Consider the following 18,358-nt stretch of genomic DNA (forward strand, 5'->3'; position numbering starts at 1 on the left):
CTACACCATGGATCCTACTCCACAATGTCGGCGCTGAGGACGTCAAGGTCATTGATCACCCGGGAGTAGTTTCCATGGTCTTGCTGGTGAGTCCATTACAGCCTGGTATGAATCCATTGATACCCCATCGTAGGCCTCATGTCGTCGGCAACGCCATCGGAGATGAGAATTGGATAGTTGGTCTTGCTTACCCACGGGCGACAAACCGGGAGATACTTCAGCTCCAAAGCTGTAGAAGGTGTAGGCAGCTAGAAATAGATTCCATCTTCGTTGACCGTTGGGTAGCGGCACACAATCCTTTGTATGTAGCAGCCAAAACAGCAGATCCCCAACTATAAGGTGTCGGCTCGTACGAACGTAACGCGAGCTGACGCACTAACCATACAATATGCGGAAGTACATAATCGCCTGCCGTGTTGCAGAACATAATGCCTCCCAGCAAGATGTACAAGTACACCTCGTAATACTGCATAACTGTAGCCTCGTCCACATCCGGTGGGCAAGGACCAAACTGTGGTAGCCTATGAATCCATGACATGGAGAGCCCAACATCCTTCATGTCATATTGCATATTAAACCTACAAGATGCAGAGACTCAATGAACCACGAACAACACTGCAACATATGAAATGCTTTATGTAACAAATAATTACCTGTCCTGAATATAACTCTTCCATTGCTCCTTTGCTGGTCGTGAAAGTACTAACAGAGTGCCCCTTATCGGGAGCCTGGTCAGCATGGCCACGTCCTGCAAAATTACGGTCATCTCTCCACAAGGAAAGTGGAACGTGTGCATCTCAGGACGCCAGCGGTCGACGAGGCCTGTGAGCAGTGACACCTCGATCGGCGGCAGGGGAGTCCTGCCACCACCCTCCATGGGAGCTCCTGCCATCATACAAGCAAACGGTAGTAGTCCGGCCTATGCGAGTGGCTCATGGAATCGAGGGTCTAACTCCTTAAGCTTGCGCACACTCTGGAACGCAATGAGATCAACTGCAACGGTATGCAATACATTTATTGAGTAAGTACCAAGTTATCAGAGCAATTGAAATTCACATATTATCGTTGTACCTGTTGCCCTGTGAAAATCATCCTTCCCCTATGGTTCTCATCGTACCGTAGTTGAAGAAGCTCGGGAAGGTGAACGTGAGCCATGCCAATGATTTCAAGCCTCATGATTCAATTACAAAACAACGTAAGATAACAACTATTACAAAATAGGTACAACAACTTATAGGTGCATAATAAATTACAATAAAATCCATGTTTCCAATTAACTTCATAAAACAAACTCAATGGCAACAAATCTAATACATTCCAGTTCGATCATAGCCTAATAGTTTACCGCCGGGTCGGACAAGTCCTCCTGTCATAGCCAAATTGTTTGCATATTTTGCTTCTACGTAGTCCATCAACAGCATTTGCTGCATCCATGTCACCTTGCAGCCTCGTGGCTTTAGGCCTTCCAGGATCTGTGCGTCAGGCTCTGGGATAAGGTACCCACTTAAGCCCCTCGATTGCTTTGTAGCTGCTTCCGATGTTGAAGGAACACATCTTTGGAAGTCATGTGCTCCTCAGTGCATCGATCGTGAAATAGGGTGATACGTATTGTGATCCGTCGTTGCCGCCCATGTCCTTGCAAGCAGGCAAGACATGGGAGCAAGGGATATGGTGCAGTTTTGGCTTATTGCATGTACACTTCACCTCGTGAGGACCAATTTGACATTATTGCACGATGTCCCCCGCGCTGTATCCTGAAGTGTACCGACGACGACACATAACCTCAAATTCATTGTTGGCCCGGTCGTAGATCTTAGTTTGATGAAAGTGTGCCTTACTCCTTCTGGATATGATTTCCTCCACCTTATGTGCAAACCGCGTGTTGCACTCCATTGCAGCTATACCACGATCTCGAAAGTAGTCAGCCGTTCTATAGAATGTGAGCTCAATGGTGACACACAACAGGAGGCCGCGTACACCCTCTAGGACATTGTTGAACGCCTCCACTATGTTCGTTGTCATGATCATATACCTAATATGAGAGACAACAATTTTAGATGGGATATTTTCGTAACCAAAAGTAAAATATGATCTTTCAAATGCTATGTTCTAACCTGGAACTGTGAGTGTCATGGATTAGGGCCCAACGCTCCGCCGGCTTTCCCGCTATCCAGTGGCTAAACGTAGCACATGAACGGCTAATGATGGTTTGCCCCCCCCCCCACCATTTGCGTCCGCAGATGGTCCTCCTGTGCTTTCTGCTCTGCCATCATCTTTCGAGTGGTCTCATTTAACTCTCGTCATATCTCGTCGAACTTCACCTGCTGGTTCTGAAGACACAACCCTTTGAACCCCTTTACAAGACCCTTGTTGTGATACCTTGAGTAAAGGTTCGCACCTAAGTGTCGCATGCACCACCTTCTCTCCACATCAGGCCATGCAATGGAGTGGTTTGTGCTATCATGCAGCACTTCCAATGCATACAAGAGACCCTTGTTGCGGTCTGAGATGACGCAGACTCGTTCCCTATTGCCAACGACATGTGTCCTCACCAAGGTGAGGAACCACATCCAACTTACTATTATGGAAGGCTGTCCTCTTCACGCGCTACTGCACTACAGCTCCTCACGCTCGACTGCTGCTTTAAATGTTGCTCGCTCTCGCGCTCACCTGTTGCTCTGCTCACGCAACCAACTCGCTTTGCTCGCCGTCGCTCTGCTCGCGCTCGCTCTGCATGAATGCAGAAGATGGAGGGGAGGGAGCCATTTTATAGTCGTCGCTCTGCCGCGCGCGATGCAAATTGCCACGAATCCAGCCGGCCGACAGCATAAAGCAAAAAGCAAAAAGCAAAAGCGAAAAGAAAAGAAAAAGTAAAGCGTGACACGACATGACGTGACGGCACACGATTACTGAAAAAGTGTATTTCGGCACACCGTGTGCCGAATACACGCTGTTCCTTGTATTCGGCACACGGTGTGCCGAAAATGGATTTTCGGTACACATATTGTATACGGTGTGCTAGATTCGTAAATATAGAAAAATATTGTCTATTTCATTAAATACGTTTAAGTATATTGTACAAATTCGTATTTTTTCCTAGTTGCTGCTGTCTTGCGCGAGACAGCGCCCTAGCTGTTAGCCTATTGCTGTCTTGCCGAAAATTGAAATGTTGACTTAGGCTGGTGGCCTGTGCAGTGGTGCTGGACTGTTGGGTGCAGAGACCATCAGACCATCGTATGATGATGTTATGTTGTGTCTTTGAATTTTGAAGGATGTTTATTTGATGGTGCATGGCTGCATGTTGTTGTGAATTGTGAATGTTGCTGCTGCGATCTGCGGGTATCAGGTACCCAATGGGTACGGGTACAAGCATAATATTGTGTCCGTCACCCTTCCCGGGTACAGGTCGAGTTACCTGAATCGGATCTTAGGTAGGACACGATTCTGCTTCGTCCATACCCGATTCGACCCGTTATCATCCCTACTCAAAATGGAGGGGCAATCTTCTATCCTTACCCCTTTTCCCTGAGAGGTTTCAGAATTTAACACTCAATTCGCGTGCCTCTCCGAATTTAACACCTAATTCGTGTGCCTTGCATAATTTAACACCGAGGTTGCGAACTTCTTGATTTCATACCACCATTAGTTGTGAACTATTTTGCCCCTTTCTTCTTCTCTCACCCCTTCAGGGAAACGGTGAAGAGCCTTGAGTAGACCTCTCTGAGGCTTCACACTGCCGGGCTATGGAGGAACGGGACTCGAGCGTGGCAGATTTTACTTGGAGGCATAGGATTTGGCCGACGGTAGCACATGCTGCTCTGGCAGGCCATGGCAAACTAAGGATAGGAGCTCTGAGCGCCCCTCCCTCCCGGACGCGAGCAAAGGAGCCACTGCCGGTGAGCCCTTGCTCGGCCATGGCAGACAAAGGAGCTTGAAGTCGGAATGGGAGGAGAAAGGAGGGAGAAGAGGGGAAGGAAGAAAAAAGAGTCAAAATAATCCATAGTGGTAGGAAATGAAAAAAATCGTAGTCCCGGTGTTGTATTCTAAAAAGAACATGAATTGAGTGTTAAATTCTAAAAACACGCAAATTGAGTGTTAAATTTTGAAATCTCTCCTTTTCCCCACCATATAGTATAAAGTAATGCAGTGCAAAATTACTAGCAACGGGGCGAAGAGTAGACATGCAAGCAAACTAGACTAGCCTATAGAGTAACAATCACTACCGAAATGGCTCTGAGCTGACGTTCTGCCATCAAATCCAGGATGCCATGGCAGTAGCTGTAGCTCCAAGAGGAAGAGGAAGTGAAGTGAAGAGGCCAGGCCAGTCACACCGTCGGCATTGCCACCAGATAGATAGATCAAAGAAAAAATGGATCAGATCAGACGGCAGAGCAGCCACAGCATAGACAATAAATAGCCCGAATCCCTTGCACCTCCATCCATCCCTGCTCAGCTCTGCTCTGCTTCAAGGAACACCGCTGACAGCTTAAGAAATACTCCATGGCGATAGGAGCCTTCGTCGAAGGCCCCGCCGGCGCCGGCTACAACGGCCGCGTCACGTCCTTTGTCATCCTCTCCTGCATCGTCGCCGGCAGCGGCGGCATCCTCTTTGGATACGACCTCGGCATCTCAGGTACCTACCAACTGCACATACAAAAATACACAATGCGGTTCACTTCCTTCCTTCCCCAGCTAGAGAAGAGAGTAAATACTCCATAGACTAGAGCGAAGTCCTTGCTTGCTTGCTTCAGCTCCCTCCCTCTCCCTCTCCCTCTCCCTCTTGCTGCTGCTGCTGCTGCTGCTCCGGGGGATCCGACCTACCAACCTAGTACCTACATATATCTGTCTGTGCATGTGTGATTTAATTCGTTTCGTTTTCGGTTCAGACATCAAACTAGTTTACAGTCAATCAAAGATGCATCAATTCATGCATCCATGGACCATCATCCGACACTGTGAAGCAACCGACACTTTCTAGTTGGTTACAGACATACACGATAGATGCTGCACTGTACTGCTGCTGTTTTCGATCCTGAATGATTGATATTATCCTGACAACTAACTCTAACTATGTTTCTTGCTTAAACTTAAATCCCCTCGTTTTCGTACAACAATCATACTCTTAATGTAACTGTTTTGCATTAAGTAAGAAGAAAACAATAATTAATATTATGGGCAGTTAGGTTTCTCACCGCTATAATAATTCATTAACTTACTAATTAATATATATAGAGAGAGAGAGAGGGAGAGAGAGGAGGGGTTCTTTGGTTAATTGGTTGATTCATGCAGCCTGCATGGGTGAGTGATAGATTATTATTATAAATTAGAAAGAAAGGTATATAGAGTTGAGATCTGGCGCTGTCAGGTGGGGTTACCTCCATGGAGTCGTTCCTCAAGAAGTTCTTCCCGAACGTGTACCACCAGATGAAAGGGGATAAGAACGTCAGCAACTACTGCCGCTTCGACAGCGAGCTCCTCACCGTCTTCACCTCCTCGCTCTACGTCGCTGGCCTCGTCGCCACCCTCTTCGCCTCCTCCGTCACAAGGAGGTTCGGCCGCCGCACCTCCATACTCATCGGAGGCACCGTCTTCATCGCCGGCTCAGTCTTCGGCGGGGCAGCCGTCAACATCTACATGCTCCTCCTCAACAGGATCCTCCTCGGCATAGGGCTCGGATTCACCAACCAGGTAACATCCTGTAATTTTTCATAATTCACTCAGACACTTGTCATATTCTGATTCTGTCGCATGCAATATAATGCACCCTGTAATGTATATAATTCACACGACCTACAGGACATGAGCATTAATAACAGATAACGATGCAGATAATGATAGTTTGGTAGCTTTGCATGCAAAATTTTCCCATAATAATCCACGCTACCAACAACCAAATAAGTCCTCTTCTGTCATTGTCAAACTTGGCGAGTGGCGCAAATCTACCTTCCAGGGAGTACTCATATGTGCTTCCTTTTATCACCTGATGAAGGGGGGTAAAAAAGAAAGGTTCCATCTGAAAACCTTCAAATGTTGATAACCAAAGTCAAGTGAGCAATCTTCTTCATGGGCATCACTAGCATTGAAAACTCACTCCACTAAGTCGAGGTTCAACCCATCTCTTGTGGCTGGAATGAATTAATTATGGTACTTCAATTTGAGGTGAACAAATATTCCGACTCCTATATGGCTATATGAGACAGGGACCATCATTCATCAGGTATATAGGACAGCAAGAAAGTAGCAAAGTAGACCATGATCTGAACCTGCTACACATATATGCCTAAAGCAAAAACCGTGACTATTCACAGCCGTGCAAATATGGAATTCACTAAATACATTGAACTTTAAAAAAAATCAATAAAGAGATTGTTCACACTGAAAGTAACTCCAGGCACTATGCTTTTGCAAAAAGAAATAAAATATGCCCCTGAAACTTTATGTCATCTAACCTTTTCGAATTCATATTCTAGAATGGATATTCGCATGTTTTCTGAAAGTATATTTGTTCAGGAGGACATATCAGAGTCAGACTAGGAAATTAACACTGTACAATAACTTGATATTGCCGTATCCTTTTGTAGTCAATTCCACTGTACCTATCAGAAATGGCACCACCACAGTACCGTGGTGCCATCAACAATGGCTTTGAGCTCTGCATCAGCATCGGCATCCTCATCGCAAACCTCATCAACTATGGAGTTGAGAAAATTGCAGAAGGATGGGGCTGGCGAATATCTCTATCCCTGGCTGCAGTCCCCGCTGCATTCCTTACCATTGGTGCAATCTTCCTGCCTGAGACACCCAGCTTCATAATCCAACGTGATGGCAACATTGATGAGGCAAAGATCCTCCTCCAGAGGCTACGTGGCACAACTGGAATCCAGAAAGAACTTGATGATTTGGTCTCTGCTAGCAATGCCTCGAGGACAAGAAGACATCCATCCTGGAACATTTTCAAGAGGAAGTACAGGCCGCAGCTTGTCATAGCACTCTTGGTTCCTTTCTTCAACCAGGTCACCGGAATCAACGTGATCAACTTCTATGCACCAGTCATGTTCCGGACCATCGGACTCAAGGAGAGCGCGTCCCTCATGGCAGCGGTCGTCACACGCATCTGTGCAACAGTTGCTAACATTGTAGCAATGGTAGTAGTTGACAGGTTCGGACGTAGGAAGCTCTTCCTAGTAGGTGGTGTTCAGATGATCTTGTCACAGATCACAGTTGGAGCAGTCCTAGCTGCAAAGTTCAAGGACCATGGAGGAATGGAAAAGGAGTATGCGTACTTAGTCTTGATCATCATGTGTGTGTTTGTTGCAGGCTTTGCATGGTCTTGGGGACCTCTGACATACTTGGTGCCGACAGAGATTTGCCCACTGGAGATCAGATCAGCAGGGCAGAGTATTGTGATTGCCGTGATCTTCTTGGTGACATTTGTGATTGGCCAGACATTCCTTGCAATGTTATGTCATCTCAAGTTCGGAACATTCTTCCTCTTTGGCGGATGGGTGTGTGTGATGACACTCTTTGTATACTTCTTCCTGCCAGAGACAAAGCAACTGCCAATGGAGCAAATGGAGCAGGTCTGGAGGAGGCATTGGTTCTGGAAAAGGATTGTAGGGGAGGAAGCGGAAGAGAGAGAGGCAGGAAGCATAGCTTTGCCCAGCACATAGTGACTTTCTTGTGGGGTCAAGCATATTTGGTGAAACCTGTAGAAATGGTAAACCATTTTGATTAGTAAATCTGAATCAAGGTATATAGCCGCACAGTTGTATCCCTAACTAGTAACTGCATTAGTCTTCTAATTTGAAGCTTCTAGCAGTCTGTAACCTATAAATGATCTTTCAGAATTATAACAAATGTAATAAAGAACTTTGCAGCTTCACAAATAGCATGGTCTTTGAGAGTTCTGCATATGCTACAAGACAAGCTGGCACCTGTACATCAAAATCAAACCAGCTTACAACTGCTTTTCTTTTTGCAAAATGAGCTTATGGTTGCTTTTGAAAATATGAAGCGCTATGTTTGTGTTCAGAATTAATCTCTTCACTGTATATAGGAGAAGTGCGAAGATAAAACACAAATATGGACAGTTAATAGACCCACAAGCTTGTCATGAAACAACACTAGGGCCGGCAGTCTGGTATCTAGATTTGAAGCTAAATAGCAAGCTTGGTAGGGACATATAAATTTCACTGATGGTTTATACTAAATTTCATGTCTTATTGAAACTTTGCTTTGCTTGTATAGCAATTTAGCATGTCACTTTCTATAACTAGCAGGAACAGAGAGGACTTGCGATCTTAGCTGCTCACAGAAGGCCTGCAACATGTCTTAGGAACGAAAATAAATGCATAATTGGAGGATTACTCAATTCCTTTCCTTTGGAAAGTTCTCCTCTGCTATGCTTTTATTGGAATCAAAAGAAGAGGCATGAGGTCACGGAAAATTTTATTGTGGCCATGTTTCTCTTGTCTGCGCTGGAAATCTAGCCCGTATAATGATATAGATATGATACCTGATCTTTCCATTCTTGAAAATCATCATCTCAGGAATATATTGGTAGCAGTAGTTGGAGGAGGAGCGGAGTAGCAGTCGTAATGATACTATATAACACATATTTCCCATGTAACAATATTGGCTGCCAGGCGGTTCAAAGATATATACTACGCATGCAGTCCAAGGGAGCAACTTTCCATCTGGAAATCCGGGAAGCATGATTTACCAGCAGACATGGCATGCTTTATGAAGATAGTTGTCGACCACAACAACTTGAGTCAACGAGTGTCTATGGACACTTCACCCATAGACAAAGGGCGAAATCTTGCAACTCACTCTACCCAGCATATGCTTATTTTGGGGGCATTGCTGCTCTTTGGTTGCTTGTTCATGCAACCAACCAAGCCTGCTATATGTCTACAAGGATGTGAAAGGTAACAGGAAAGAAAGGGACTGCTAACGGTATAGGATCGGTTATTAGCAAGAAATAACACAATTAGGTTATGAAAATCCAAAGAAATTAGTAAAAGTAAACCATGTTCATCTGCACCCGGAACTAAACCACACAAATCAACACATGTGTACTAAAAATATCAACTAGTGCTGAATGAAACCATAAAAAGCCACAAGATGCTGACCTTGACAAAACCACCTCATTCAAATTGTAGATGTTGCTAAATCTCATATATTCTCCGTATAGTGCTTTTTTTCTTTTTTAACACACACACACAGCGCAGGGCAGGGCAGGGTAGATGAGAAACCAAACAAAAACATATGCAACCACAGTAGATTGACGGACCCACAAGCCAGATCAAGACAATCAACAGAGATCAAAGGCTCCATTTTGTAAATTTATATACAACACATGTGGCCCCTGGTCACTGATTACCATGGAGATGGACCGGTCCAGGTCTTGACGAGGGGTCTAGCGAAATAAGCTGCAGCAGCAAGATGGACAGGACAGGGACCCCAGGCCGTGCAAATGCAACCCATTGAATAGTTTGGATGACGAATTGGTGAGTGAGATGTACACTCAAAAGGGAGGAGTGGTGGAGTAGATGGATGGCTTGGCTACAGGCTACTCCCAGTCCACTCTACCAGCAACACAAGACAACTTTAGCTAGGACCAAATCCCTACGACGAAAGGCTGCACCATCTCTTTGATGATGGTAGGGGGCCGGGGTGAGAGAAACAAGTCTGAAATTGGATTGGATTGAAGGCCACTTGAAGATTTCATTTCTGCAGACATATAGCGATCGATCTGTGAGCAAGAAGCTAGGAGGGAGGAAGACTCAAAATGCTGGTGTTAGATTTGGGCATCTGGCTCATCCCACTGACCCTCGTCTTCGCCCCGTGCCGCCGGGTCATCCTCCTCCTCAGCAAGCTTCAGGAGCTTCACCAAAGCCTCATGCGGCCACGCTTCGCCTCCGCCGCCATGTCCAGCCGCTTGGCCAGCCTCAACTCCATGTCCTTCGTCCTATGACTGTGAGTGAGCTAGTTACGGTCTACATATGTATCTAGGCTAGCTGCTTCTTAATTTGCTACCTAGTTGGCAAGGAGCCTTTTTTCCTTTCTCAGTTTGCGTGCAGTGGTCTTCTGTTTTCGTTGTGGTACAATAAGATCCAGAAATTGGGATTTAACAATGTAGTTGGCTTTCCTTTGATGCTTGCTGCATGAAGTATGCACATACTGCTAGGTACCAGAGGATCATGAATTCAAATTTACGTTGAAAATTTTCAGTGCTGCAATACTTTGCCTTGCCAATTTGAGAAAGATCCGAGTGCTGGAGTGGAAACTAAACCTTTCAGATATAGTGTAGTGTAAAAACCTCTGCAGATATAGTTTTCTGAATGCCAAAATGAAAAGAAAGAAAATAGTGCTCAAAGAAAAAAAAACTCGACCCAAAAAGAGAAATATAGTGAAGTTATTGCATTAAGGTCGAGAAAATACCCTGAAAGCTGGCTATAACTCGCACGCTATCGCTGAACAACCTTGCGAGGACCACGAGGAACACACAGTGAGAGACTTCTTTTGCGAGAATCAGGGTTCGGGTTCTAATTGTTAACCTCATAGTTGGAGGTCTTACAACAGTGTTATTCGCGCATTCTCAAACAGTAAACACAAATAACATAACCATGATTTAGAATGCAACTAGCATGTACCGACATGGTCCACTCCAGACTCCAATAGTTGACATGGTTGGAACCAGTTGCAAGGATATATGATTATATATGTAGAATTATCTATTTCTGTTTCTACATGAAAGTTTCCTGCAGAAAAAGGCACAATCAACGACGGTAGGTTCTGTCAGTACTAAGCTGACAGCCAGATACGGCTCTACATATATGATCATAGCTCGTGGATCCAACTACAGAGTAGTGCTGTCTTCGGAAGAAATAGATGCAATTGGTTCTATTGTGAAGTGCGGACTATACAATCAATGGGTGCAAAATACGAGTGTGATCCTGTGAAGCCAGCCAGAAACAGAAAGGTAGGCAGCAGGGAATAGACTGAAAAGCAGATGGCAAGAAGAACAGTAACAGATAATTCTAGCAGGGAGGTGCGTGGAGGCGCGGCGCGGAGGATCCGTGCGGCGGGCGCGGCGGCTGCAGAGGAGCGCACGCGCGGCGTGGAGGAGGTGCGGAGGCGCGGCACGGTGTGACGGTGTGGCGCCGTGAAGGGGTGGCAGCCCGGTGGCACAGGGAATAGTCTGACATTTAGAAGATATTTATGATATAGATATTTATGCATATATATATATACGATATTTTTATATTAACTATCATTAAGATAGAGTTGTGGTGCATGACGAGAACCTCTATAAACTTCTCCAATTTTGTGTTATCGAGACTCTTTATGAGAATATCAGAGCCGGCAGCAGTGGAGACGAGGTAGGACGCGAGCTGCCACGCGTCGGGGTACGGTGTGGAGCGGAGGCGGGACAAGAGGTGCAGCGTGGAGCCCCCCTCTGAAACTACCATGATTTCTTTTGACCTGGTAAGTATGCTGAACTAAAGACCGGATGCATAGCATATCTTGACAATGATAGAGACTCAAATAAATACTGTAATGTCACGTTGAGCTCTTAATAAGCATGTCAGGTTGTCAGTGCAGAGAGGTGCAGGTGCTCCAAGCAGGCAGACCATTGTACCACGGCTAATCGATCCTTGGAAGGCACAAACATGAAACATGGCAACGACCAACGAGAAACTCGTCAAGAAAAGAAAGGGCAAAATAAAAAGGAAAATTCATGCGTCAGGGAGCTCAGAGTACCCTGTTCCAAAGGGGGTGCATGCAGCAGCAGGCCATCGAAATCCGAGCTCGCGGACAAGATAAGGCTCTGATAGGGCTCGGGATAGCTAGCTAGCTAGCTAGCCACCGCATTCACTCCCCCCCCCCCCCGCTGCTGGGCTGCCTGCTGTCTCTCTCGGCATGGGAGCGACGGAAAGAATGGCAGGGGAGCTGAACGAACGGAAGGACGGAACGGATCACGCACGGATGGTGAGGAGGAAGATATGGTGAGATGTGAAGGATTCGCGTGAGAACATTATTCCAGACAGGACATGTGCTGTGCTGGGGAGAAAAGATTGGATTTTTTTTTCTCTCCAGAGAATTTGTTTGCAGTTTTCTTCTGACCTTTTTTTTTAGATTACAACACACTCCCTACGCTAGCCAGGCGCACCTGCGAGTCTTAAATGCGATTCGAACATGGGCGGGCAGCGTCGTGCCACGCGACGGTGCCAACCGAGCTTAGTTTTCTTCTGACTGAGAGCGGCTCAATGGAACAGAGTGGAGTGAGGAGAAAATTGGAAGATTTGTCGCTATTTGGTTAGTCGATGTCATGGCATTAAGCATTTTTAAATTAAACCACCATGTTTTGAAGCTGTCATGGTGTCTAATGATGATGTTAGCTGCAACAATACCTGTTGGCGTGGAATTATGCACCACCTCGTTAACACAGGTCCGTCAAGAATACTTATTGTTTTTCATAGCGATGTACGACTTGTTTATAAGCAAACAAGAAAAGGTTTTGACCGTCAACCTTTGGGATCACCGTCAAGATGATTTACGAGCAAATCGACAAAGAACTGCCACCTGAATCACAGAGTTTCGAAGTACCAACGAAGAACTAACCCTAAATTGCAGGAAAGTAAAGGCAAAATAAAAAATAGATGCAATAGATGTGATTGACTGATGGATCTGCAATCGACCTTCACCTCTCGACTATTTATAAGGGGGTATGATCTTGACCCTAGGGAATTAAAGTAGGACTCTATTTCAACCCTAAACACGCCTTGTTTGACCAAAATAGCGAAAGAGATCCGAACAAATCCACGAATCCACTTTGATTCGATTTTGGACTGAACACCGGATGATCAGGTGAGAACAAACTCCAAAACACTAGACCATCCGGCAAATTCACTCAGCCGAAACTCGAAGACTCGGTCTTACACACACTGGATATTCTGACATCATATTTATACTCACCGAAGTATGTCACCAGACCAATATTTGCAGAGAGCAATTTTTTTTTGCAAAGTTTCCTTTTGAACGCACCGAATGATCCGGCGATCATCATAGATCTCACCAAACAATTTTCACCAGAGATTATTTTTTTGGCTAAAAACCTTCTTCTTCTCACCGGATAGTCCGGTGATACCCCGGAATCTCAATAAGCTCCTCATTGGACTATTTTTTTTTTCAGAAAGTATATTTTTCTAGATAAAATCAAACTATAAGCACCGAATAGTCCGACAGTGATATGGTATTGATTACCGGACTATCGGTGTCTTAAAAAAATGTGGCCGTGCCATTTTTTACCAACAACAATACCGATCTAGTCAAGTATAGAATTGGTAAGCTAGGAGCTGCATGATTGCAAGACATCACTAGAATATTACATTATGAGCTACCGCTCTCAGCTAGAAGAAAACTAAGCTCGGTTGGCAGCATCGCGTGGCACGATGTTGCCTGCCCGCGTTCGAATCGCGTTTAAGACTTGCGGGTGCGCACGTGTAGCGTAGGGAGTGTGTTGTAACCTAAAAAAGTCAGAAGAAAATTACGAACAAATTCTCTAGAGAGAAAAAAAAATCCAATCTTTTCTCCCCAGCACACGTCCCCGTCCGGAATAATGTTCTCACGTGAATTCTTCACATCTCAGCATCTCCTCCTCCTCGCCATCTGTGATCCGTCCCGTCCGTCCGTTCGTTCATCTCCCCTGCCGTTCTTTCCGTTGCTCCCTTGCCAAGAGAGACAGCAGGCAGCCCAGCAGCGAGGGGGAGTGAACGCGGCGGCTTTATTTCTCCCACCAAGTGCACGGCGGCTAGCTAGCTAGCTCAAGTCCCTATCAGAGCCTTATCTTGTCCCCGAGCTTGGATTCCAATGGCCTGCTGCTGCATGCGCCCCCTTTGGAACATGGTACTCCTGAGCTCCCTGACGCATGAATTTTCCTTTTTGTTTTGCCCTTTCTTTTCTTGGCAAGTTTCTCGTTGCCATGTTTGTGCCTTCCAAGGATCGATTAGCCGTGGTACAGTGATCTGCCTGCTTGGAGCACCTGTACCTCTCTGCAGTGACAAACTGACATGCTTATTAAGAGCTCAAAGTGATATTACAGTATTTATTTAAGTCTCTGTCATTGTCAAGATATGCTATACATCCAGTCTTCAGTTCAGCATACTTACTAGGTCAAAGAAAAGCATGGTAGTTTCAGAGGGGACTCCACACTGCATCTCTTGTCCCGCCTCCACTCCACACCGTACCCTGACGCGTGGCAGCTCGCGTCCTACATCGCCTCCACTGCTGCCGGCGTTGACATTCTCACAAAGAGTCTCGATAACACAAAATTCGAGAAGCTTCTAGAGGTTCTCGGTATGCACGACAACTCTATCTCGATGATGGGTAGTATAAAAATATCGTGTGTATATATATATATATATATAGGAAAACTAGTATGTACTCCTGGGTGTATGTACTCCCATCTCTCATATACCACTTTTACACATATGTTATACTTCTTTATCACTTTAAATATACTTCATTAGTAATTATAAGATACCACGATACAAATCCCACGAAATTTTTTATGAAATTCCATGATTTTTATCTTAATTTGCGTATATACTTCTTTTATGTGTAAAAAAAGAGTATATAGCAAAAATGAAAGGCTAACATTGAATTTTTTTTCATACAACTCATATTGGAGTATCTTAGAATTAGTATTAGAGTATACTAAAAATGATAAAAGAGTATAAAGTGTTTGTTTAGGTGGTATATTGCATGTGGGAGTACATACTCCTAGGAGTATAGAATAGGTGTCCTATATATATATATATATATATATATAGGACACCTATTCTATACTCCTAGGAGTATGTACTCCCACATGCAATATACCACCTAAACAAACACTTTATACTCTTTTATCATTTTTAGTATACTCTAATACTAATTCTAAGATACTCCAATATGAGTTGTATGAAAAAAAATTCAATGTTAGCCTTTCATTTTTGCTATATACTCTTTTTTTACACATAAAAGAAGTATATACGCAAATTATGATAAAAATCATGGAATTTCATAAAAAATTTCGTGGGATTTGTATCGTGGTATCTTATAATTACTAATGAAGTATATTTAAAGTGATAAAGAAGTATAACACACGTGTAAAAGTGGTATATGAGAGGTGGGAGTACATACACCCAGGAGTACATACTAGTTTTCCTATATACCACGATACAAATCCCACGAAATTTTTTATGAAATTCCATGATTTTTATCATAATTTGCGTATATACTTCTTTTATGTATAAAAAAGAGTATATAGCAAAAATGAAAGGCTAACATTGAATTTTTTTCATACAACTCATATTGGAGTATCTTAGAATTAGTATTAGAGTATACTAAAAATGATAAAAGAGTATAAAGTGTTTGTTTAGTGGTATATTGTATGTGGGAGTACATACTCCTAGGAGTATAGAATAGGTGTCCTATATATATATATATATATATATATATATATATATATATATATATATATATATATATATATATATATATATATATATATCATAAGTACCTTCTAGATGTCGGACATCTATTGTTCATATCTAAAATGGTATCTGTTGCAGTAGCTTCCATTCCGTTGCACCAGCCCACTCCGGCTTCGTTTGGCAGCCTTGGAATACTAACAAGGGAGAATCAAACCACTACGGAATTAGGTTGATCCCCTTTCACCACCTAATCCCCTCCTATGTGGGAGGTTTAATCTTTTGGTTTCTATAGATCATTTGGAATATGCTTGGATAACCTTGGATTGGCTTGGAATTGCTTCAGTGCAATACATATACGTGCATGTACTAACTATGAGCTTTACATTACATGTAGCATGGGAAATTACCGTTACATGTCTTTAATATCACTAATAAACAAACCATAAATTCAAAAATAAACAGTACAAAAAATTCAAACAGGAAAAAAAGTCCAAAAAACTGAAGTACGTACTAAGATATAAGTGCTAGCTTTCAAACATATAAATTCATTACATAGTATGATACTAAATCCAAAGTGCAACAATTTGTAAGAAAATGTTCCAAATCTACATTCTCAAATCTCACACTTCTTTTGAAGAACACTTGTTTAGAAAAAAAAAGCCCAAAATTTCTTTAGCCACCATCTTGCAGAGAAGAATCAGCTTAACACTTCAATATAAAACTAAAATGATGAGATTTCAGTAATGGAAAACAGATAAAAAAAAACATTCTAAAGTATGCACTAAGGTTCACCAGAATAAGACATATTTTTCTCATAATGCTTAAAAAATGACTGATGCAGGCATCTGCTACTGGTAGGCATGAGCGATCAAAAACAAAGTAGATAAAAAGCTTTGATGACAGTGACCATTTAGAAAGTACTATTACATTAAGCATCCTCCAGACACTAGAACACAAGTAAGAAAACGTTAATTCACTTTCTACTCATAATAGAAAAACCAGCAGCAAGTCAGATTAAGAAAAAGAGTAGAAGAAGGTTAAAAAAAACAGAGCAAAAAGTATTACTAAACAGAAGAGAGAATTAGCATATACACAACACTTTTTGTCACTTAAAATTGTACTACCAATAGGTAGTAATCTAACAATTATCATGAAGGCTTGACTACCGAATGAATCAATGAAATATATATGTCATTGGCCAGGTTATGTAGCCTAGGAGAGGAAACCTTTTTTTCATCACTAGCTCAAGGAGATATACAAGTATACACGACCAGGTTAGTATATTAGTATATTTATCTAAAAAATGTTTACATATACTAACCAAATTGTGAAGTATAATAGCTAACATGACTATATTAGCCCCCCCAACTAACCACTAGACAACTGAACAAAATTGACAGAATTGATAAGTACTATTGAGGGTGCAACACAAGCTTGATAAGATATCTCTATTGGCTATATTACATGCACAACATTAAGCCCTGCTACTTAGTTTAATTCTGATGCGGAAAACCTGGGACAAACCACAAGCTTTATATGCACTACAAGCACAAACCTGGCTATATTACCTTTTAGTTTTTTTTCTTAGCCATAATAAGCGTGCGATAGGTTCAGTAGTCATGAATATTTCCCTGTTCTGGACATCCTTGAAAACCTCGACTATATTTTTGGCTGCCACACCATTTTCTACCAAAGACTGGCATGCTATTTCTATCAAATATTTAACATGACAAATAGTTTTCTAGAAAGATTGTAAACAAGATCATCTTTTGCACATAGTGCTGACCATCTAAGATGTTCAAACAAAACTGAAAAAAGAAAAGATTTTTTGGAAAGACTGTAAATAAGACAGTCTTTTGCACATAGCAGTGACCATCTAAGATGTTCAAACGGAACTGAAAAAGGAAAAGATTTCTAGAAAGACTGCAAAAAGGGAATATAAATATCATAGAACTGAATAAATACGATAACAAATTAGTAAAATTTCTATAAACCACGTATTTCTAAATTGAAACCTCAAATTTCTAAATTTGAAACCATAGCGCACACAACCAATGGATAACTTAATAACTATAGCCATATGGAGCAGTAATTACACGTTAGCGGTCCCATGGATCCCAACTTCTGGAACCATCTGATTTCTAGCTGACCTGCAATTAACATATACAGCAGCAACATCTCCTGATCTACCAATGAAATCACCAACCCGAACTAACACCCCAATTGATGCCATCGCCGAATGCACCACCACCACCCATATACAAACAACCGGTGGTGGAGGTGTTGTGCAAATTAAAAGAAATGCGAGGAGAAGAGGCGAGAGGAGGGGAGTACTAGAGTGAGGCACGGTGGCTTACACGATGTAGACCGGTAAAGGATGGAGGAGGAGGGGGGAAGAGGAAGTACCAGCCGTCGGGAGGAGAACTCTAGAGTTGAGCTACAAAGGAGTTGAGCGCCGCTGAAGTCACTTGCGAGGTGCATCGTGCGCGAGGAGAGCGAGCTCTATTCCCAGCCTCAACTGGGGATGCATCTTTCTCCCGTAGATCCGGCGTGGGTGGCTTTAATCCATGGTCCAGCTAAATGCGGTTTTGGTCCATTACGAGGATTTGGCCCACGCGTGTATCTTGTTCCACAGGTGGCTGGGATCAGGCCTCCATCCACGGGCTGCCAAACGAGGCCTCCGTGGAGTGAAATTCTCTTCCATTCAAGCCATCCCCTCCCCCACCAGTCACTAGTATAATGTCCATGCTAACACTACGACGATATTTAGTAATATAAATAAAATAATCAAAATATAATATATGTTTTGGTAATCAAGTATAGAATAAGATAGATTTAAGATTCATGAAAAAAGGAATGATACAGAGAGTTAT

General features: G+C 43.1%; 1 protein-coding gene and 3 long non-coding RNA genes across 5 annotated transcripts; 1 reads left to right on the plus strand and 3 right to left on the minus strand.

Annotated features, from left to right (window-relative positions):
* Positions 1 to 539: 539 nt before the first annotated feature.
* On the minus strand, positions 540 to 2,151 carry LOC133914547 (uncharacterized). The gene is made up of 3 exons (XR_009909267.1): positions 1,072 to 2,151; positions 654 to 993; positions 540 to 578 (listed from the first exon to the last, which is right to left on the minus strand). It is a non-coding gene; the product is annotated as an uncharacterized LOC133914547 (long non-coding RNA).
* Positions 2,152 to 4,088: 1,937 nt separating this feature from the next.
* Positions 4,089 to 6,736, minus strand: LOC133917156 (uncharacterized). 2 transcript variants are annotated; one of them, XR_009909575.1, is made up of 3 exons: positions 6,597 to 6,736; positions 5,376 to 5,696; positions 4,089 to 4,644 (listed from the first exon to the last, which is right to left on the minus strand). It is a non-coding gene; the product is annotated as an uncharacterized LOC133917156 (long non-coding RNA). The 2 variants fall into 2 exon arrangements; XR_009909576.1 differs by lacking the exon at positions 6,597 to 6,736 and adding an exon at positions 6,450 to 6,586.
* LOC133917155 (hexose carrier protein HEX6-like) lies at positions 4,496 to 7,886 on the plus strand. The gene is made up of 3 exons (XM_062361156.1): positions 4,496 to 4,633; positions 5,366 to 5,688; positions 6,582 to 7,886. The coding sequence occupies exons 1-3, from the start codon at positions 4,501 to 4,503 to the stop codon at positions 7,668 to 7,670; spliced, it is 1,545 nt and encodes a 514-aa protein (XP_062217140.1). The 5' UTR covers positions 4,496 to 4,500; the 3' UTR covers positions 7,671 to 7,886.
* A 5,448-nt stretch (positions 7,887 to 13,334) lies between these two features.
* On the minus strand, positions 13,335 to 14,426 carry LOC133914548 (uncharacterized). Its single transcript, XR_009909268.1, has 2 exons — positions 14,178 to 14,426; positions 13,335 to 14,060 (listed from the first exon to the last, which is right to left on the minus strand). It is a non-coding gene; the product is annotated as an uncharacterized LOC133914548 (long non-coding RNA).
* Positions 14,427 to 18,358: the final 3,932 nt, after the last annotated feature.

Source organism: Phragmites australis, chromosome 4 (genome assembly GCF_958298935.1).
Source record: "Phragmites australis chromosome 4, lpPhrAust1.1, whole genome shotgun sequence".
Lineage (NCBI taxonomy): Eukaryota > Viridiplantae > Streptophyta > Magnoliopsida > Poales > Poaceae > Phragmites > Phragmites australis.

Coding starts and splice junctions, on each gene's coding strand:
- LOC133917155 (XM_062361156.1), top strand. CDS start 4,501: ATGGCGATAGGAGCCTTCGTCGAAGGCCCCGCCGGCGCCGGCTACAAC. Junction 4,634..5,365: donor ATACGACCTCGGCATCTCAG/GTACCTACCAAC, acceptor TGGCGCTGTCAG/GTGGGGTTACCTCCATGGAG. Junction 5,689..6,581: donor GGCTCGGATTCACCAACCAG/GTAACATCCTGT, acceptor ATCCTTTTGTAG/TCAATTCCACTGTACCTATC.